Source organism: Corvus kubaryi, unplaced genomic scaffold, assembly GCF_017639235.1.
Source record: "Corvus kubaryi isolate FWS band 111438036 unplaced genomic scaffold, C.kubaryi_AGA036_p1.0 split1-37296, whole genome shotgun sequence".
Taxonomy (NCBI): domain Eukaryota; kingdom Metazoa; phylum Chordata; class Aves; order Passeriformes; family Corvidae; genus Corvus; species Corvus kubaryi.
This window is the reverse complement of record NW_024582075.1, coordinates 16,148-36,960: the sequence shown is the minus strand read 5'-3', so window position 1 is coordinate 36,960 and position 20,813 is coordinate 16,148. Positions and strand designations below refer to the sequence as shown.

The window sequence follows — 20,813 nt, the reverse complement described above, 5'->3', positions numbered from 1 at the left end:
CAGTCTTTCTTACAGACAAGGCAGGGGATGACGCTTGAATTCTGGTGATCTTATGGAGCTTATTTTTTAACTTCATCTCAACATCTTGATATCAGAGATTGGTCCTGGTTGAACAGTTCTAATGCTTTGATATTTGGTTCAGATTCTAGACGAAGGTCAGAGGAAATTAGATTGTTTAGATTTAGAACAGGGCTGAGCCTTTTTGTGATTCATTCTCCCCATCAGGATTTCAGTGAAGATTATTCTGATCTGGATGGAATAGCGCAGCAGCGAAGACAAGAGATGGAAGAGTCCAGCAGCACAGGCTCACAGACACCAGAGCTGGAATGCTTCCAAGGTGAGTGGGATCATGGAGCCCCAAGGGAAAGAAAAGGGACTAGTTTCATTTTGCTTCTGTATCCCCTTCTGATGCGGAATCTAGATTCTCCACAGTCCTGGAGAAGTACGTGGATTTTGAGGTCTTCCTCAAGGCCCCAGTACCTACATATCTGTTACTATATCCTTCTGCAATCCAGATTCAGGCAATGACTTGGTCATCAGCAGATCTAAATTGTCGCTACTGGTTCCAGTTGCCTAGTTGTGCGAGGAGAGATAGAATGTAGGAGCTGTTCGTGCTTTAAAACAAAAAGGAGAACAAACAATCAAAACCTATTCTAAAGTAGTTCAAGTCACTGTGTAACTTCTGATCTATACAAATAACATTCTGTACCATGGTGGCTTTTGGTCATCAAGAAGATTATTTTTGACATGCATTTTTATGGGGGTTTTTTAAGCACTCATTTTATATTTGCAGCTGTTAAGACACTTGAAGATACTGTCCAAAGTTGTTCTTTCTTTACAATGCTGTTTGTAATCTATTGTCTCAAGTTCTTCACCTAATTAGCAGCTATTCTGATTGAAACTGACTACATATAACATCATGAGTACAGGAATACTTGTTTTATGTAGCTCATGCTGAATGTTATTATGAAAACTTAGACTATTCTGTTGTGCAAGTCATATATATTAAGATATTAATATGTTGTTATGCTGTTAGTACTCTGGGTTCCATCTTGACTATAATTTGTATAAGAAACTGTTGAAAGAAACTGTCTTTTTTTATAGCCGTTTTCTGTCATGTTGTTTTTGATTAACTCTCCTTTTTGCTCTGTGTCTTCTTGTGTTCAGCAGGATGATTTGGGGCTATTTTCTTTCATTGGTATTTGATATTTACTGTGCTTCTATCTTTAATTGTGGTGCCATAGCATGCCACAGAAGTGCTTCTGAATAATGAAATAACTTGCTGTCTTACTTTCTGATGGTTTGTAACTACTTCAAACCATTCCATTTTATTTTTCCACAAATGAAAACCAATATCCAGGTAAAGAACCATTCTAGGAAAAGGAATTGAAGGCAGGGGTGAAGGGTAGCACATCTATCACTCATGGTTGTTTCTTGTGCATCATTAGAGCAAGTCCAGGGTAAGCAAGTAGAGCATAAAACTGAATGTGATTAGATTTTTCTGTCCCTTTCCTTTCAAGATTCCATTGGCATTTTTAAAGAAAGTCAGGAAAGGGAGCTGTACTGTCCTTTTTAAAGTAACAATGCACTATCTCCATTTGATGTTGCTGTTAAAGTAATTTGGAATCATTACTCCAGCAAACTCAGGCCTTTTGAGAGACAACTTTTGTGACTTTAATCTTCTGCCTGGAAATTCAATAGTAGCCTTCAACATCTTCATGGGTTGCCATCTTTCAAAAGCTCTGGAAATATAAATGCAACATACATCTTCTTTCAATCCAGGTGCTTCTTTTTATTTTGTGTTGATGTGGAATTAGTATGTAAACTGTTTCAAGGATACTAAACCAACTGCTGCTTTTTACCCAAAAGTACAGAAATGCACCTTTTGAAATTCTCCTCTTAGTCTATTTCTTGACAAACATAAGCTATCAACAATTTCCTTTGACTTCATATTTCAACTTTATTAAAAATCTTTCTTTTGATAGATTATCATGTTGTTGAAACAGAGACTCACTTGAAAGTTTCCAAGCCTGAGGCCAAGTCTGTTCGTTCAGATGCACATAGTAAATGTGGGCCTGATGGAAAAGCTCGAAACAGTCCTCGAAATGGTAAGAAACCAAGGGCAGATCTTCAGCTGGAATAACTTGAGATACATTTGCATAATTATGTCAGTTCACATAATTTGGGAGATCTCTTTCTTGTTTATCCCTCTGTTTGCATTATCTGTTACATAGTTCAAAACACTGTTTATATTCTGTGGTCTGCTCTGGTCAAAGTAAGAGTTGGTTCTTTCCCTTGCAGGCCATTCTGAAGCCTTCAGGTTCCTCCACAGAGTGAAGTCCCAGAAGCTCTTCACTCTGAGCCATGTACTTGTGTTTTATGCAGTTCTGTAAGTTTGCAATAACAAGATTGTCAAAAACTAGGGGTTTCTTATGTTTATGTGATCAATATAATGTAAGCATGATTGATATAATCTAAGCTTTACTTGGAAAAAGGAAATTATTGGGAATTGCGGCCTTTACACTCTCCAGAAATGTGTATATACATACATACATATATATGTATATGTATGTACATATATGTATATAAGCCTGTTAGGGCAGGTTTACTTAACAGGCCATTTACTTTTAAAAACAAAAGGTCTTTTGATTGAGAAAATGTTAAAAGCGTTTAAATACTTGCACGTTCCTTTTGCATGTCACTTAGCAAACACATACTCAAGTCTGAGATTTTCATAACTGAAATTTCATAATCTGAATGCCACTGATGGTATTCCTGAAATGTTTCTAAGAATGATGCCTTTATTATTGAACATGTACAAGTAACAATGTAAATGGATTTTAACAATAAATTTGTCAGGTACTGCTAAAGTTTCCTTAAGTGATATACTTTATTCTTCTCTCTTACAGTGTTTGTGTTTTAATACTTTCTACGTTCTACATGAGATATAAAATCAGTGTCCTGGAGGAACGCCTTATGTCCATGACAGCCTTTGATTCACATATTAAAGAGTAAGATAAACCCTGTAAAATGTTGGAGACTTAAAATCTTTTTCCGGAGTAATGATTCCATGAAAAAGGCTTATTAACTTCTGGCTTCAGTCTTAGTGTAACTTGATTAGTATGTAATTAGAAACATACTTCATACTCTGAGCTAATACATCTGTCTTGCTTATATAAAGCTTTGTGTTGTCTATATACCATTTAGAAATTGATATCCTGTCTTTGTAATATAAAAAACCCCACACCACAAAACCAAACCAAAACAAAATCCAAACACAGCAAGGGACAGGTGTCTCTCTATTTGAAGAGGAAATAGGGAAAGGGACCATAGTTACATAAATAATTCTTTTCTGTAGCTAGAGTCATGGCTGTCAGCTGCCTCTGTAGTTAGTTTTTTTGTTTCTTTGGATGTTGTTTTTTTGTCTCCACATTGCACAGATAGAAAATATGCAAACATTAAATGGAGAGGCAGTGCCGAGGTATGTATATTTTCCACAGTAGTTTGCCTCTATAAGTTGTATTGGCTCCCTGCACTTGTCTTAGGAGGGAAGGAAGTTAAACTGGATACTGCTGAGAATATTAATCAGTTTATTGAGCATTAGATTTTGCATTAACTCTTCTCCCCTTCTTAGAATAGATTTTTTCCTGTGCTGCGCTGAAAAATATGGCTTCAAAAGTCATTTGTAAACTCAGTGCAAAACCTGCAGCCACATGCAGCATGAGTGGAAATGCTGACAGCTGGAGAAGCACCACATGAAAAAGGGAGGGGAAAAATAAAATTCAAGACAGAGCTGACTTGGGCATGGTGGAACTGTTTGCAAAGTGGTTCAAATTCAGCAAGCTCTTACATAAGTGTGCTTTTTCATTCAGCTTTCTTTGATTACCCATCCATGACAGAGCAGGTCACTCTGACATTGCACTTGTGGTCATATCAAACAATGACTGTGCTGTTTATGATACAACTTGTCTCAGCTGTCATCTGTGGAAAGCAGTAGGACTTATATGCATGTGTCAGAATACAGAGCTAGGTTCTTCATAAAAAAGGGATAGTAAGGAAATGGTGCTCTATCTATGCAGACTTGCATTTATCTTTTACCAGAAATGGAAGAAGTGGGGTAAACCTGCTTTCACATAGTAGGCAATGTCAAAAGCCTTTTTCTCACTTCTGGCATATTTTTATTAGTGGGATGCTGTGTCCCTCTTCAGAAACACTAACACAAGAAAGTCCTGTTTCTGTTGCTCTGAGCCCAAATAGTACAAGATACAGGAAGGAAGACCTAATGTGCACTTCTGCAGCATCTAGGGCTTGGGCTTTCTGATTTCTTCCAAGTCACAGGATGTGGAACTTACGGAACTTTTCAGCGGAAATAGCTATAAATCCAAACTTTTGGAGAAAGAGATCACGTTAAAAATGTAGTCAAGAAGTGACTTAGCACTTTTTTTTCTGTAAACAAGTACAGGTTACAATTTTGCCACTCTGTTGCCATGTACATGTGTATCCAGTTCTGTTTTCCTGTTCTTTTGAGTCTGTCACACTTATTTTTTCCATTCTATTTGACAGACATCAAGTGCACCAAGATTTGGGATCTCATCTGCAAATTAATGCTGATGCCGTTTGTGATGAGTTAACTGCTAATCTTAGAAAATTGGAAAAGGTAACATCTATGATATAATGCAAATGCTGATAGACCAGTCAGGTTCTTGCTTTGTTCCTATGATCTTTCACTTGAAAAGTGTCGAGTTACCCTCAGATGTGGTACCAAAAGGTGGCATGTTTTCCTAGACAAAGGACTAATTTTTGGACTACAAATTAACCCAAGTACAAACACCGGTATGTGTAAAAGTTTTGCTTTGAACTGAGGCTTATAACCAGGAAAAGTAACCCTGAAGCAGACACTTCAGGGGTGATTATTGCATTATGTAAGGATCTCAACCTTTTTTTTTTTTCTTTCTTTTAATCCATCTGGGCTAAGGATTTTGAACTTAACTGTTCTTGGTATTTGATGAATTTGGTGTTTACTTTCATGTGTAGTCAGCTTCTTCACAAAAAGTAGCTGGAATCTGCCTGTTTTACTTCAGTAACATAAATGCTGCTGTACCAGTTGTGTAATTTGCTATACCTGACCCTTGATTTTTACCATTCTGATTGCAAAGCTTAAATGTATTTGGTGACTTAAATTGGAAACTATGCAAAATGATTGGGTGTGCAGACCTTACTTCCTTATTTGGTGTTTTTCCCCTTTCTAAAATACTTTACCAGAGGCTCCACCACTCTCATGGCTGGGGCTCACCTGTGCCCTGCGATGGGTCCGCTGGATGCTGCTGGAATGGCTGTGTCCAGCACAAGGCAGCCCCTGGTCCTGGCCACAGCTGCTGCCCCTGCACACCTTGCCCCACCTGTCCCCAAACCTTGACAAATGCACCCAGTACAGGTTGGTGAAATGTGTGTTGGAAACACGTACACAGGCCAAGCATGACAACAGCACTAGTGAAACAAAAGTTACTTGAATTCCTATGTGCTTAAGTCACATGGGATATTTTTGCCTCTCTTTCTAAACTGAGTCTGTGCCAAGGTCTTTCAACACCTTTTTTCCCCCCAAACCAAGTTTCTCAAATAGCATAAAGCTAAGAGTATATAATATCACTGTTTACACGTGTGGCATAGGTTTTAGAAATACTGCCAAATTTCTTCTCCTAAAAAAGGGTTTCTTTCCCCACATCTTCACCCCTCTTGGCTATGGAAATCTAGAGTAATGCTGGCTTAACCCCTCTGTATTTTCTGGATAATAGTGTGAATACAAGGGGGAAATGCTTACCAGATGGTTACCAGATACAATCTTCAGCCAAATTAGGTCATTTTAGAGGTTACTGCTTTCTGGCTGTCTGGGACAGGCTGGCAAGATGGTTCATGGGAGACCTCATTTCAGTGGGAAGCCAGCCAGCCAGCCCTTTGCAGCAAGGCTAGGCACTGTCCCACTCCCTTATATAGTCTCTGCTTGGAGACAGTAATAGACAGCTAGATGGTTAGATCATTCAGCTGTTCCCAGAGAGGTGACCTTCTATCCTGAATTAGAGTCTTAAGTGGTGTGCTTTCTTCGTTTAGTGTCTACAGGATTGGAGCTTTAAAGACTTAACTTTATCTGACAAGCATTCAAGCAATGAAGTGCTGTGTGTACAAGCTAAATCAGTAGTGCGTGTAGCTGCACATTGCCACATCCTGTTCGAATCTAGATGAGCAGTGCCTAGAAATCTAACAGCTTTTTGTTCTCTGAGCAAAGTTACTGCAGTTGCTTGACAGTTTCATACGCCTTAGTGAAAAGTGCTGGTAACTGGCTGCAGCAGCAAAGGTAGCGTAAAAGTTCTGGTATAACTTGTCATCTCTCCCCTTACTTCCCCTGTGACCACAGCACTGTAAATGGGAGCACTGAGATAATCTAGATTAAAAACTGTAAATTATTCTGCAGTTAAAAAATGTTTAGTGCACAAATATGTTGCAATGATTTTTTCAGTGTGACCTTGTGATTTTTACAAGTTTTCCTTCATACTTGGAGCCAAGGAACTACCATGGTTTAGCAAAATTCTGCTAATTTGGCTTTTAATTGTATTTAGCAGCTTGTTAAAATGCACCATGTCTATCAAAGGATAAAGCATTAAATTGTGTGAGGGAAAATGTGGCCTAATATTACTTGTTCCCTTACACTAACTTAGCAGGCTAAAAGGAAATTCCTGTGTTAAGTGACTCATAAAATTAGCTCCTTCTTACTGTTTCCCTTTCCTCAAAATGCCCCTCTTGAGAAAGGTGTGCATCTGGGATAGAAATCATGAGGTAGGACTTAAAAGTGGTATCCTTGAACAGGAAGTGCAGTGGCTTCTCAAATTAAAGCCTAAAAGTAACTGTGACTAAACCTGTAACCAGGGCTGGCAAGTTACTAAGATGCTGAGGTATTGAGAACGTGTGTCTGGGGATGTGACCCACTATACTGCATTAATCTAAATTTTAAGGACAAGGAGACAAAAACTGGATATATAGGCTGTATAAAAATAGGCTGTTCAAATTATTCTCAAGGATGCAACTGGCTGACATTGCTTTCATTGTAACTAAAGGAAGGTAATCCACAATCAATTCACTAAATCTGGTAAATGGGACATGTCTGCTGATGGTTAGAAGACTATTTTGCTGTGCACACATCATGGCTGAAGCTGTTACAAAACTATTTGAGTTATCCTTTTTAGCGATAGAGCTGTGGAAGTTTGAGGCTTTTACTGGATTTTGATCAAGGTGAAAATAATTCAGTTTCTTGTCCCATTCCTTTTGCTCCAGTTTTTTATTTCTGTCTTATTTTCTTACTACTAATGGAGGAGACAGTCTATAGGAGAAAATTTCAGGGGCTACTCATCATTTTAAACTTAGATGTCCTGCTGGTTGATTGTCTAGGTGTTCCATTTGATGGACTTGATGATTACACTTATTATAAGGGAAGCATTTAACAGGAATACCATTGGTATGAAAAAGTGTGACAGAATTAACATGCACACAGAGTATATTGAAGAGTATGCCTTGATTTTATTTTTTATTTAAAATGCAGTGTAACACTTCTTGCCTCCCAACTCTTTCCCTCTCTTTTTCTAAGATACAGAACAACTTACAAAAACTACTTGAAGATGGTGAATGAAACATCAATGTTCTTGGACTGCTTCAGACCTCATTCTTCTGTCTTGACAAACCATTCCAAAGGAGCTCTGCTGGACAGAGTTCAAGCTTCTTTATTTTCAGTCCAAGCCAAGTTTAAACTACTGTAAAGTTCATGTCATCATGCAAAAAAGTCAGTTTATTCCTCAGCATGTATCTATATGTTTTGAAAACGTATGTGGTTTGATCTACATGTATCTATATGTTTTAAAAATGTGGGGATTTTTCTTTCTCTATTGTGTGTGAATTAATGGATTTTATAGCTTGCTCGATTCTAGATTTGCTTACACCAGTGCAAACCTGGTGCATATCCTTTTACCTCAAGATTTACTTTATGCCTATTGTCATACAAATGTAAATGTGAAGAATGTCTGTCATGATTCATGTACTGAAGTGTTGTGTGAATGAGCAGGTATCTGTTTTAGCTATGGTTATGGATTGGTGCTGTGCTCTTCATTTTTACTTCTCTGCACCCTGACATCCCAAAGATCAGAAAACAGACACCTCTGTGTTTGGGTATGCAATCATGAATGCTTGAGGTCTGCTCGGTTCTCCAGTGCTGTAAAAAGGCTCAATTCCACTTTCTGTGACACTGTTGTCACCACTGAGGGTAAGGTCTGTTTCTACTGGGCGTTCAGGTTTCATTGAAGTCAAGCCTGAAATCTCTATGGACTTGCCAACTTACAATCAAGTTGCTTAGGAATAGCAATATGGGTGTGACACACCTGCACAACTTAGACAAACTGCTTGTTTTCTGTCCACTCATGTGGTCTCTGTCCTTTAAGTTAATCAATGTGAAGACCTCAGTGAGCTTTCCTTGGCGTTGTGTGGGGTTTTGGTTGGCTGAGCAAGTGCAATTTGTAGTCCAGTTAATGGAAATCTAGTCTTGGTATGTGACTCCAGGGATTGGGTATTTCCACATAATGAGAACTGGCAAATTAATGGTGCAGCAATACAGTCAGTAGAGTGAATGAAAAAGTGGACACCTGCTTTGTAATATCACATACTGTTTTTTTCCAGAGTGCCTAAGATGGGGATTTTTAGCTTTCTGATTCACCAAGCAGGCTCATTAGTTTTTAAAAAGCAATATTAGAATAATAACAACTAGTATCTGTAAAGTAACAGTATTGTTTATAATATGCTATGCATTTTATAACCATTTCTATGAAATGTACCTACTTTGTTTAAATAAACTTTTTTAAAACAAGAGACTCAATACTATAATTTGGATTAACCCAAGTCCATCTCTCAGTTTTGATCAAATATGATATTCATGAGGCTTATACCTCACAGTACAAAGTTTGTGCAAAACCTATCACCCAACACAAGGGGTTGGGAACTGCATCCTGCTGTAGTCCTTCCTCTTACTTGGTTGTGTGTGACTTCTTCCCAGACCTCAAGGACAACAGTACAAGCAAATTTGGCCCCCAGAGTTTTGAGGACATGTTAATAGTTTTCTCAAGTTCCCCAAGTTTCTCAAGTTTCCTCCTTGGAGGATATTGGAGGAGTATTAGAATGTTGAGGCAGTTTAGAGAGCCCTGTGTGCTCTAACATGCCTGCCTGGCTCAAGATTCCACCTGAGCACAGTATAAGAAATATGTGAGATTTGACTGTTCTCCCTATTGAAGTCTCTGCCTTCGCTGCCTCAGCTGTCCTGACTTTATTGGAAAACTCAGCTTCACAAGGAAACAGTTGAATAAGTTACTTTTTAAATTATTTTTCCTTTGTTTTCCCTTCTTTCTTCTACAGTTGCACGGCTTATGTAATGTTTTGGACTCTCACCTCATCCCCTACCTTCTCTTATTCCCTCCCTTTAATTCTGCATCAGAAGTCTCTAGTTCTGTGGTTGCAAAATTGATGCCACGAGTCACTTCTATCAAAGGAACTACAAGAAAACTTGGTTATATCCAGCAGCTGAACTGAGTTAGCCTTTTACTTACATTACACCAAGTCTGTGCTTTGCTATGGAAGAACAAGGAGAGAGATAATATTTGATATTGAAATGCTTAAGTAAATCAGGCATGCTAAGCCCTTATCATTAGCAATACAGGAACAAAATAATTACTGGAGGGAATGAGCAGTCAGAGGTGGATGTGTGCCCTTTAGCCTGCTGCAGCAGCGTGCCAAGGGCGGCAGGTCCGGCCAAAGGTGTAACAGTGTCCTTCCAATGCCAGAAAGTGAACTATGCTCCAGAGAAGGGACTGGCTTGTGACACAGCAGCCACCTGAGCGCACTGGTGCAATTCAGTGTGACCTCTTCCCTGCCCCTCAGGTGCTACCCTCACTTCCCCTTTTCCTAGAGGAAGGAAGATGTCTCAAGGATGTCACACTGTTCAGGTGTGTAGTGGGCAGTGTGTAGTATTGAGGTACTTCAGGCAGTGCTGCAAGGCCCCATGTGGACAAAGCTTAGAAGTGAGTGGAGTGATTTAAATCCTGTGATTCAGGCTTGCAGCTGGAGAGGAGGGGGTTTGCCCCAGCCATGCTTGGGAGGGAAGTACCAGCAGCAGGGATAAGCAAGGAAAAGCTGCTTCCCCCAAGGCTGGGAGTCTGTTAAAGAGCAAGGAGACTTCTCCCTGCATCTGTGGTAGGTAGCGCATACAAAGGCTACAAGGAGGGGGTTTGCCTTTTGGCAAAAATGCAAGTTTGCAGATATAGGAGGGAAAGATGTGTGACTTCAGGGAAGTCAGAAATGCACACAGAATTCTTAGCACACAGTAACATTCATAATTTGCTGCATAGGCTGTATGGAAGTCTGCTTTAAAAAGCATATTTTAAAATTTCTTGTGTGTTTGTTTTTCCAGTTTTGTCCACCTGTTGTCCTTCACAGCATAGAGGCTAGAAAAACACCTGAGTTCTACCAGCCTTGCAGGACCTAGTAGTAGTGCCAGGTGCTGGGAAGATGCTTTCAGTTTGCAGGTGAAAGGCAAGAGGGGCACCTCACTTGTGTTTTCTCTAGTTGCAGTATGTGAAAAAAGTAATGAGGGTTTGTATTGGCTGTTTGGATTGAGGGGTTGTTGAAGTAGTTTTCTGTCAAGGTACCAAGTCTGTGGTACTGCTGGTGTGAAGGATGCAACTAGCACTCTAGGCAGGAAGTACGATCTGCTGAAAGCCTCCCTCTCAGCGGAACATCAAAGGTAGTAACTCCCAGTATCACTTGCAGGAAAGACAAAGTTTTGTATGTGTTTTTGTCTGAGCATGTCTGAATTTAACACTATTAACTGCTATCATGTGAACCTTTGTACAGGTGTGTGGTAATGCTTTCTGCTTCCTGCTACACCTGCACCTTCATTTCCATGTTTCCACCTCATAGTCAGTTGACAAATGCTAAAGGAATCTCCAGGTTGGTGTTATCCAGGCCTTTGCAGGCTATTGCTCAGCTGGTTCAGCTGCAACTGCTAGTGAGTGAGGTGTTATTCCCAAATATGTAGGGGGTTTTGCATTTACAGAGCACGTGTGACATGCAGTAATGATCAGAAAAAGCTGGCTATTTATAGAGAAAACTGAGCAAACAGTTACACTGAGCAAACAGTTCCTTTTGTGTTCAGTGCATGTGTGTATGCTTCTATAAACAGCAGAGGAATAATGTCATTTGAAAGGATTTTACCAGCACCTGCTTTTCAGTTTGCCTGGTAAGGCTATCTGAGTCTGACAGGCAAATTTGCTCAAGAGGGAAAATTGACTCATCTCATTTGACACTTCTAGGTTTATGGTTTGAACCCAGTGGAGTGTTCTGCTAAACATGGTTCCATGTAATGAAACTTTACAAAAGGGATGGGTTTTTTGCTTTCTTGGGTTTTAAAGTTGGTGTAATATCATTTTATGAATGTAGAGCCTCATAATATCCTGTTGTTCACTGAACAGCCACAACACAATATATGTCAGTAAATGTCATTAATTGTCTCTGAAGTTACTCCCTGTTTATCACAAACCATCCTGGATTTTAACAAAGAATCAGTCAAATGTGAACAATAAAACAATGTATAATCTACACTAACTGCACAGCACTTGGGAGCGTTTATTCCCTGAGCTTCATGGAATGTTATGATGCCTGTCAGTATTCCTGTCCAAAATACAGGCATTTCACTTATACAGTTGTTGTTTCAGACTTTCTGTTTTTCTTTGTGTTGACACCTACTGACCCTCGTTTCCGTTCAGTCAAACTGGCCAGTGAGACTGTACCTACTCTTGAATTAGATCTCAAATTATTTGGGTGACAAGGCCTAGATGTAGTGTTTGTAAGACCTTGACTATACCTGCTATAGTACCTTCAAAAGGGATGATCCCAAGAAGGAACTGATTAGAAGTGTGCTCTGAGAGGATACTAGCGGCGTTAGAATGATAATCAGAAGGTTTTGTCTTTCTCCCATACCTAGTTTCATATCTGTTACAATTTACAAAGAAGGGGTCAGGATGCAGCATCTTAGCAAGCAGACTTTGAGCAGGAATTCAAGGTATGTCAGCAAAGCCTTTCCCAAGACTGTGTTTCATGTACAAAATGTACAAGAATATTCCAGCTATCCCGTACTGAAGATACAAATGCTTTGCTTGAATCACTTTACCTATTTTCCCCACAATGGGCAGTATTTGAGCCAAAAAAGTCCACCCTGAGTGGGATGTCTGTTCACTAAGTAAACACCTGTGTCAAAAAACTTGGAAATTAGTTGGAAGAGAGTTGCCATAAAAATGATTGCCCTCCATATACATTTCATACTGACTAGGCTCACACTAGCTGCCAGCCTCTGTGTATTCAGTCAAGATAGCTCTTCCCTCTGATTGTTTTTTTAACTTTTGTCCATTGTGTGTAGAGCTTCTGCTAATGTATTTTACTGTCCAGTGACCTCCTTATCTATCCTTATCGCCAGTTTCTGTAGTGAAAACTGTTTAAAAGTTCGTTATGCTCTTAAATTTGAAAAGGTACCTTTCCCTGGCTTTACATAAACAGCAAGTTCAAGTCATGATGATGTAGTAGCCTCATCCTGTTCTGGAGGTGTGACATTTTACAATAAGCTTCATAACAAGGATTTGATAGTCTTTGGCAATGCAGGTAGTTTGGACTGTACACTAAAGGCCTCTTCAGCTGTTGTTATCACTTAATGGTATTGATAAGGTAATTTTCCACTGACCAGGCATTTTAGCAGTGCTTAGCAGGAGATTAAAGCAAAATCATTCCGATGTGCTGTCAAGGACAAAATTAAAAGTCAGCTCTTCATGCTATCTACAAATAGATGGATAAAGGCTCCCTCCAAGAAGAAAAGGTAATGAGTAACTTAAATATAACCTTACATGCTGGATCTGGCATGCAGGGCAAAAAATAGCTCTGAATTCTTCCGGCACTTAGAGCCTGCTATCATGGCAACGTGCACACATGGCCTCATTCTGGAGCAAGGGCAAGGTGGGAAGAAAGTCAGCTTGTACTAACAGCTATTTCCACAACGTATGTAATGAACCACAAGCCTTCTCTCACAAGTGAATCATGAAACATAAATGCCTTGACACTGGCTTATGATACTTGCAGGAAGAGATGGCCTTTTCCCAAAAACTGAAGTGATGCCACTGGCAGCACACATGAAGAAAACAAAAAAATCTACATTAGCTGACTTGGAAATGGTCACACTTCTAAAGACTCTGATCAATAGTGATGGCTATAAGGAAGAATGCTGTGCAAAAGACCAAGTTCTTGATTGTATGGACACATCTTCCACACTTCTCTTCCAAGTCTCTTCATACATTTCTGATTCTGCAATCGCTCTGTGACCATCGCAGTAACTGCTACCACAAAAACAGTTTGTGGGTTGGGGTCTAATTGAAATAAGAAAGCACAAGGTTTTTGTTAGGTTTAGGACTAAGGAAATGAGACTGCTTGTAGCTGAATATTGACAGCTCCAGTATTTAGCTACTCCCTTCTTCTGCTTATAGACTGTCCTCTGCCTCCATTTCCCATCTTGTTCTACCGAAGGTAGCCTGGATCCAACAGCTGATATTCTAAGTAGTAACCCATCCAAAACCAGTTAATTTTCTACCAAATGTGGATAAGAGCCTGTAAAAGAGCCCAGTATCAAATGCAGGCATGTTGAGCAATGCTTGAAATAATGCTTTAGGAGCTTTGCTGACATTACTCCTTTTCTCCTCTGTTGTTTCTGTAATTGTATTCTATGTAAAGTGAAGCAACACTGGAAACTGCAAGAATATTCTAAGCCAGGTTTTCTGCTCACCTGCCCTGTACCTCTGTGCTTCCCCAGGGAGCCACGGGCACAGGCTATTGACCAGATCTGTCAGCAGCAGTAAGTCAGGCTTCTACACAACTCTGGTGTCTTTGCTGAGATTAAAAATTAATTTAAAGAAATCAGCGCTGCCTGATCCTTAAGGTTTTAGTCCTTCATCTGCCTGAGTCACTTCAGATACAGGCACATGGCCATCCCCTCTGCCATTAAGCACTTCAGTGAAGCCAGCTGTGACAGTTGCCCCACCTGCCAGCAGCTGCTTTCCTTAAAGTATTACTGCCACTGTACCATCACCACCTTCCTGGTCATGTGCTGCTGCTTCCCATCTGTACCAGTGCCCCTGGGGTGCAGTATCCCTAATTTTCTTCTGGGAAAATCAACTGGGGTTATTTTGTGCGAAGTCCAAATTGCAAAGGTGTGTTGCATCACCTTTGCTGCATCAGCTTTGCTAAACAGATTAGACCATTTGAGTCATCAGTTTGGTGGAAGAACGTGGAACTGGAAATGATGAGAGTCTGAGGTAATAACACATTCACATCTTATGGGTAGAGGTGGAAAATGCTGCTTTAAGTGTCTATTTCCCGTTTAGCAGCACTTTCCTATCTTTAAGGCCAAAGTTGGATAGGACCATCGTACACATCCCCGGACATAAAAGAAGACAGTTACAACTACGTTTTGTTAGATTCCCTGTCCTGGCTCAGAGAAAACTTACCCAATCAGGCTGATAAATGCTTTGGGACAGCAACTGATGCAGACTTCGTGGTGGGCCACAGAGAGAACAGCATTGTCTCAGAGGCCAGCACATGTCCTGTGTGGGAAACAGCAGGATGAGGCAACAGTTTAACCAAGATCCTGCTCAGCCTCTGATTGCAGGCACAAGCCAGAATCTTACTTTGTAATGCTCTGACCATATCTGTGTAAAGGAACTCTCTTCCTATTGAAATCTGTCACCGGGCTGCATGGCTGTGGAACAATAATAATTCCTCTGGAAATCTTGTAGACAGGAGCAGACCTCTCTCAGCCCAAGATGCTCATAGATTGCTCTTGCCCTGCAGTCAGGATATGCTGAAGTTGAGCCATCACATTTGTGGCTCATGCAGTGTGAGGCCTTTATTTGGTACTCTGACCCCTGGCAGTCAGCCCTGCTGATGAGAAACTGGGAGGGTACCCAAGTGGGTGGGTGTAGGCTTCCACAGGGGGGCAGGAAGGGCAGCAGGAAAGCACAGACAGCTTTTTCTCTTGGATGAGTAGAACAGCAGAAAAGCATATTGGAGAAAAATGGAGATTCCAAAATACCAATATCTTGTCCCAGTTTCAAAAAAAAACCCCAAAGAAACAAGCTAAGACTCTGAGGAATTACAAGCTTCTCACTTAATTAGGAAATTTGTGATGTGAAGAACTCAAAAAAGAATTGTGCAAAGTATTCTTCAAATTCACTGTTTCCCATAGGAATAACACAACATGGAATAACACAGGCTAAGTACAAGGAAGGGTTAGCCTTTCTGTGAACTTTCAGTATTTGTTGTTCATAAAGAAGGCAGTGAAAAGCCGGAAGAGAAAATGATACGATCAGCATGCAAGCCAGAGTACTTAGACAAACAATGGCTGACATAAATCTGATGACAGAGATTTGAAATGCATGGTCTGCAAGAGATGATTTTTAAAAACACAGAACAAAGAGACTGGTGTGGTGTTTTGGCTTGGGGCTTTTTTTCACAAAACATGCTTCATGACATTGGGGAAATTTTTACAGCAAAGAAAACATTAAGAGGAACACTACCATCAAAACAAGAATGTTTCTTCTGTTCTGAGGTGCCTTCCTTTGTGTTGTTGGTGGGTTTTTTCCTTAATCACAATAGATAGTTGTGACAACCTGTTAGATTCATGCTCCAATCAATGAATTCTGAACAGATTTGGAGGTTTGGGGTGATACTGCACCCTAGTGAATATGTCTATCTATGCCTCATCTGCCATAAACGCAAACTTACGTGTTAGCTTAAACTACACCTGGCTCCTTTACCTGTATTTTCTTCATGCAGTAATCCTCTTATCCTTTTATATATTCAAAACCATGCTCTTTCAATTTATCCTATTTTGTGCACTCTGCTCCACCTCCCACTTGCAGCAGTCTGACCTTCTGCAGCATTCCCAATGTAATATCCAGCTGTTAAAATCCTAGTACTGGGTCCTATCTATCTACAATCCTGCCTGTGCCTTTCACATTGGTTTCCCCATCATCAGCATCTCATCATCTTTTCTGGTGATTTTGAGTTCCTCATTCTCACTTTCAAGGCCCCTTCATTTTCTGCAGCCAGGTTGCTGCCTTCCAACACATTCTCCAGCAAAACTAAGGTGCTTTTCAGACTTTGCAGGGAGTCACTTAAGCTTTAAGTTGGCAGAGGAAAAAAAAAATAAATCAGTAACACAGCTAGCCAAAAAATATGGGAAGAAAACAAGCAGGCAAAACAGAGTCACAGCAGCCAGTGTTGGTTAAGCCAAACTAAAGTCCTCACACTGTTTTTTTAACCTACAAGGATTTACTACAACAACAAAGCTTCGGAGGATAGTTTGACTTACTTTGTTTCATGAAACATCACCATAACCTTTTTCTGCTATTTGTTCTGCTTTAAACCAAGACCATAAATCAACTGCTGTCTAGGTCAAACTGAGAAGAGGAATGTGTCAAAGAGCCCCCATCTCTCAAACACATAATCATGAGCAAATACAGTTGTAAGTGAATACAGTCACATAGGAACTAGAAGGAGGTTTATGTTCTGGGATTCTACAGAAATCCTGCACACTTCTTGTGGTAAGTGTATTAATAAAAATATCAGCAACTGTGGTAAAAAATGTAGTTAAATACAACTCAAAGAAGAGGTATGTGCTACACTTTTGAGATATGTTTCTAGTACAGCTGCCACATTGGACTGAGCTTGTATTATAGGTCAGTCTAAATCACAGGCCAGTGAATGAGAGGCCTCACAAAATCCACAGAAGACAGGAGACAATAATCACTTAGCAACAGTTTGGATTAACTAAAAATCCTTAGAAGCAAGAGAGCTTATATCAATCTCCCATTTTTAAACTTGCACGCTGTCATTTCATTACCTCTGTAACACTCTGCTCAATAAGCAAGCAGGTGATGTTAACTTCACTATCACAGCTCAGGAGGTTTGGGACACCTGTAAGGAGAGTGTCAGGGAGGCATGAAACACAATTGCCACCTACTGCGAGCTTTCCAGACTTCAATGTATCGAAAGGATGTGCCTTCCTCTGAAATTCAGAGATCTCACTTGAACTGTTTTTTCCTCATAAGTCCACCTTGAAATCAGGCTGCAGGAAAAGAGGTATAATGCCAGAGCACAGCAACATACTGGGCAAAGTATGTATTAAACCATTTGTTCTTCCTGGCTGAAACACTATTATTTTTAACCTTTGGCTTTTGGAGTTAATGTTTTATATAACAATTGCACTAATCAACTGAGGCTTTTGCAGAATAGAGTGTATTTCATTACTAGCTCAGAGGCAGCAGTCCCAGATGTACTGGAACATAAAAAACATTCAGACAAAGAGGTCTGTGTTCTACACAGCTGGCTAGCAAATGCAAAGAATGCCCTTGGGCAGGCTTTAGCCCGACCAACAGCGACACCGGGAGGAACACACAGGTTCTTAAAAAGGCTCTGCTATGCTCTGCTGAGTAAGTCCCTGTCCCAAAATGCACATGCATTTTCCTATTGTTTGGAGGAAAGTAATGAGCTGTATGGAAAATCAGTGCTAATAATTTAGCAGAAATGAGACTGCTAACCCGTATTTACCTTTGTACCAGCTATCCATAGGGCAACGATGTTTAAAATGTGAGAAAAGACACTTCTCACTGCAAGCAGCACTTCAGTGGCAGCAGATGTTTGCACACTGAAAACTAATGGATTGATTGCATTCAAACACCAAGCATGTACCACATGACAGCATGGCTTGCTGATTAAGGAATACCAAAGAGAAGACACTAAAAAAAATCCTTACAAAGACACTGTTTTTACTCAAGAATTTGATTCTATGTGATTAAGTCATTTTACCCCTATAATAAAAGCCTCAAAATATTTTTCTGCTTCCACCTAGGAAAATAAGAGGATACACTTGTGCAGTACATGACCAACACCTCAGTGCAGGACAAAATAGGCAGTGATTCACAAGAAAATAGAGGCATAGAAGTTTCTGTAATTTACACTTTTCCAAATAGTTACAAATGAGATTAATGCAGAGACACAAATGGATTAGTATACCTAATGAGACTTGAATGCAGCACCTGCACAGATGATTTTTCATACACAAACATAGCTGCCACAAATTAAGAGTTCTGGCAGCTGTGTTCTTTTGAACTCATCCAGCAACAACACAAACAGATTAACGGAAACACAAGAAAAGAACATGATATAACATGAATGGGCTGGTGCGTTACTGCTGAAATAAAATGGGGAATGCTTTCCCAGTTGTTTTAAACTCAGCACTGTGGGATCGCTTTTTGCAAAATTCCAAGCTGAGACCTACTACTGACAAGTAGTATTCTTGGTTCCTGAAAATCATCAACTCTGCAAGGAGAAGCTATGATAGGACACAATAAGATAGAAGAGAGGCAGCCTGCAGCTCACATTCTCACAATTCATTAAAAAAAGCAATTTCTCTGTTTTTCAGCAAAAATATTAGCAGAATTTTTATTTTTCTTCAGGTAATAATATGGCAAAAAGAAAGGAAGTTACTTGCAAGACTATTCCCATCAAGGTCATTTCACAATAAGCAATACTGTGCTAACAAATGAATTATTGATCACGTGTCATTTAACACTTTTTATTCACTGGTGTTACACACTCAGTGGTAATTAAGTTTACGCAACAGTGGAAGACGCTGATAGAATTTGTATTAAAACTGCAAGTTCCATTATGTTGCACATACCAGTAGCTCCAAACACATTTTAGGAATTCTCAAAACTGGTTTCCTTGGGTGACATAACTGACTGACAGCTAATGCAGTTTACAATCTCCTGAGTGGACTTTCCAAATTAAAGCAGAAATTGAGAAGCTGGGTGCTTACCATATCTTTAAACCTCCTTAGTTTAATACTTCATCATAATCATAACTACTTACAGGGACCTAAATCCTTGCCAGAACATATTATAATCTGTAGCAGTCCTTAAAAATCACTCTTCTCAGAGCCACTTCACTGGAAGTCACTTAGCAAGCCAGTTCTGGTAGGATTGTTCAGCACCACATGTACGGAATTCAAAGCTGTCCAGAAAGAGAAGCAGCATTTTGATTACCTGCTCTGATGCCACACTAGCAGTCCAGTGACAATGCAGATAACAGATCTTTGGAATAGTAATTCCCATACTCAGCACAAGTGGGGCGGAATTTGTAACCTACTTACAGAGAGCCCATTCTCTGCCTACATAATGTGGATCTAACCCACTTATTCGTAAAACACAGAGGTAGTGACAAGTACTTCATGCTGAGTTCTCTGTAAGGCTACCCAAAAGTTTCTGTTGAAGAAGAAATTATGTATCAAGACGTCAAGTTAACCTTCAACTGTTTAGCATGTTTGCTATGCAGTCACCTCTTCATCACATTTGTGTGTTTATTCCATTCATACTGGTTTTCAGATAATGATTTGAAGACCAAACAACACTCGCCATACCAGTTTTGTTCCATTCACGAGCTGACTTCCGGAATCTAAAGCCAGATGGCAGAATCAACCTTATTCCTGTAAATTAAACTGGACTTGTGAAATTATTTTACCCTAAAAGAGTACTTTACCCTACAAAGAGCTTCTGTTTTCAAGAAAAGCAGATGTGACATGAGGCTATCCAAAAACTATAGTAAGCAGCAAGAAAAGAGAATTCTTGAACTTATTTTGCCATTGTTAAGAGTTTCATAGTAACATGCAGTGCCACAGAACAGCATTAAAGAGTATTTTCTATAAACTGGTGCTATTTGCTGAACAATTAAATTTGGGAATTGAATTGTTTCTTTGCTCTATCTGCTAGTGATTATCTGCCTGCTTAGGGTATGTCAGTTCATTCTGTGTGCTAACATACAACACTCTGTAATGAAATGTCCAAACACAAAGAACTAGAGGAGAGAATACACCTGGCAGTGAGAGATTCAGTAGGAAAAAAGCTTTGCAAGCCTAATGTATGATCTACAGAACGTGACACCCAAAATACCTTCTATAACACAGATGTAAAATTCTAAACACTATGCACTGTAAAATTACAAACAAAGCCAAAAGGAGACCAACTAGCAGTGTGGTATGGTGGACTTTCAACCCAGTTTGTATGGCATTGCTATTAAAACATCAACAAAATAAATCAGTAGTCAAGTCAGACTCTTAGAATCTTAGCCCATAGTGAACAGTTCTGCCATGTTCAGAGATTGATTCTTCACTGAGAAGAAAAGAAATCCCCAAAACCAATACATTAAGAACCTCAGAAGTTCCTTTGTGAAAAGCTAAAATCAGTCTAGTAGCATGGTGTTTTTTCTCATCCTGAGTCCTGAGCAAGGCTCCTAAATGAGCTGCTGTTGCCTGTAGTCTCCAGTGGCCAAAAGAAATTCCCATTTGAGGTGAAATGCAAGCAAACAATGTGCCTTTTCCCTGGAAAAGTATTTCCTCTGACTGCATCTCCAGTTCTCATCTCTAGCCAGTTTGGTTGTAGGGTATCACAAGAGCTGTGACAACCTGAATTGGCTGTAATCCCTTCAAGTGTTAAAAGGCTATTCCAAGACACTACAGTAAACCTCTATCTCCCAACATGTGTGGTCAAAGTCTCCTTTCTGAAGGAGAGACAGGAAAACTAAAGCAGTGCTTTTAGTCCAATGATCCTTCTCCCAACTAGCAGCTCAGTGTGTGAAAA

The 20,813-nt window shown here is 39.8% G+C and overlaps 1 protein-coding gene across 5 annotated transcripts in view; it reads left to right on the top strand.

Moving 5' to 3' along the window:
* GRAMD2B (GRAM domain containing 2B) overlaps nucleotides 1–8,901 on the top strand; it is a 49,040-nt gene extending 40,139 nt beyond the window's left edge. For 4 of the 5 annotated variants that reach the window (XM_042053951.1, XM_042053953.1, XM_042053955.1 and 1 more), the window contains 6 exons: nucleotides 226–337; nucleotides 1,986–2,108; nucleotides 2,302–2,389; nucleotides 2,910–3,011; nucleotides 4,564–4,657; nucleotides 7,634–8,901. In XM_042053951.1, the coding sequence (XP_041909885.1) occupies nucleotides 226–337; nucleotides 1,986–2,108; nucleotides 2,302–2,389; nucleotides 2,910–3,011; nucleotides 4,564–4,657; nucleotides 7,634–7,675 (561 nt within the window). In that variant the 3' untranslated portion in view covers nucleotides 7,676–8,901. The remainder of the gene's footprint in view (nucleotides 1–225; nucleotides 338–1,985; nucleotides 2,109–2,301; nucleotides 2,390–2,909; nucleotides 3,012–4,563; nucleotides 4,658–7,633) is intronic. The other variant, XM_042053952.1, reaches the window with a different exon arrangement.
* The last annotated feature ends 11,912 nt before the right edge of the window (nucleotides 8,902–20,813 follow it).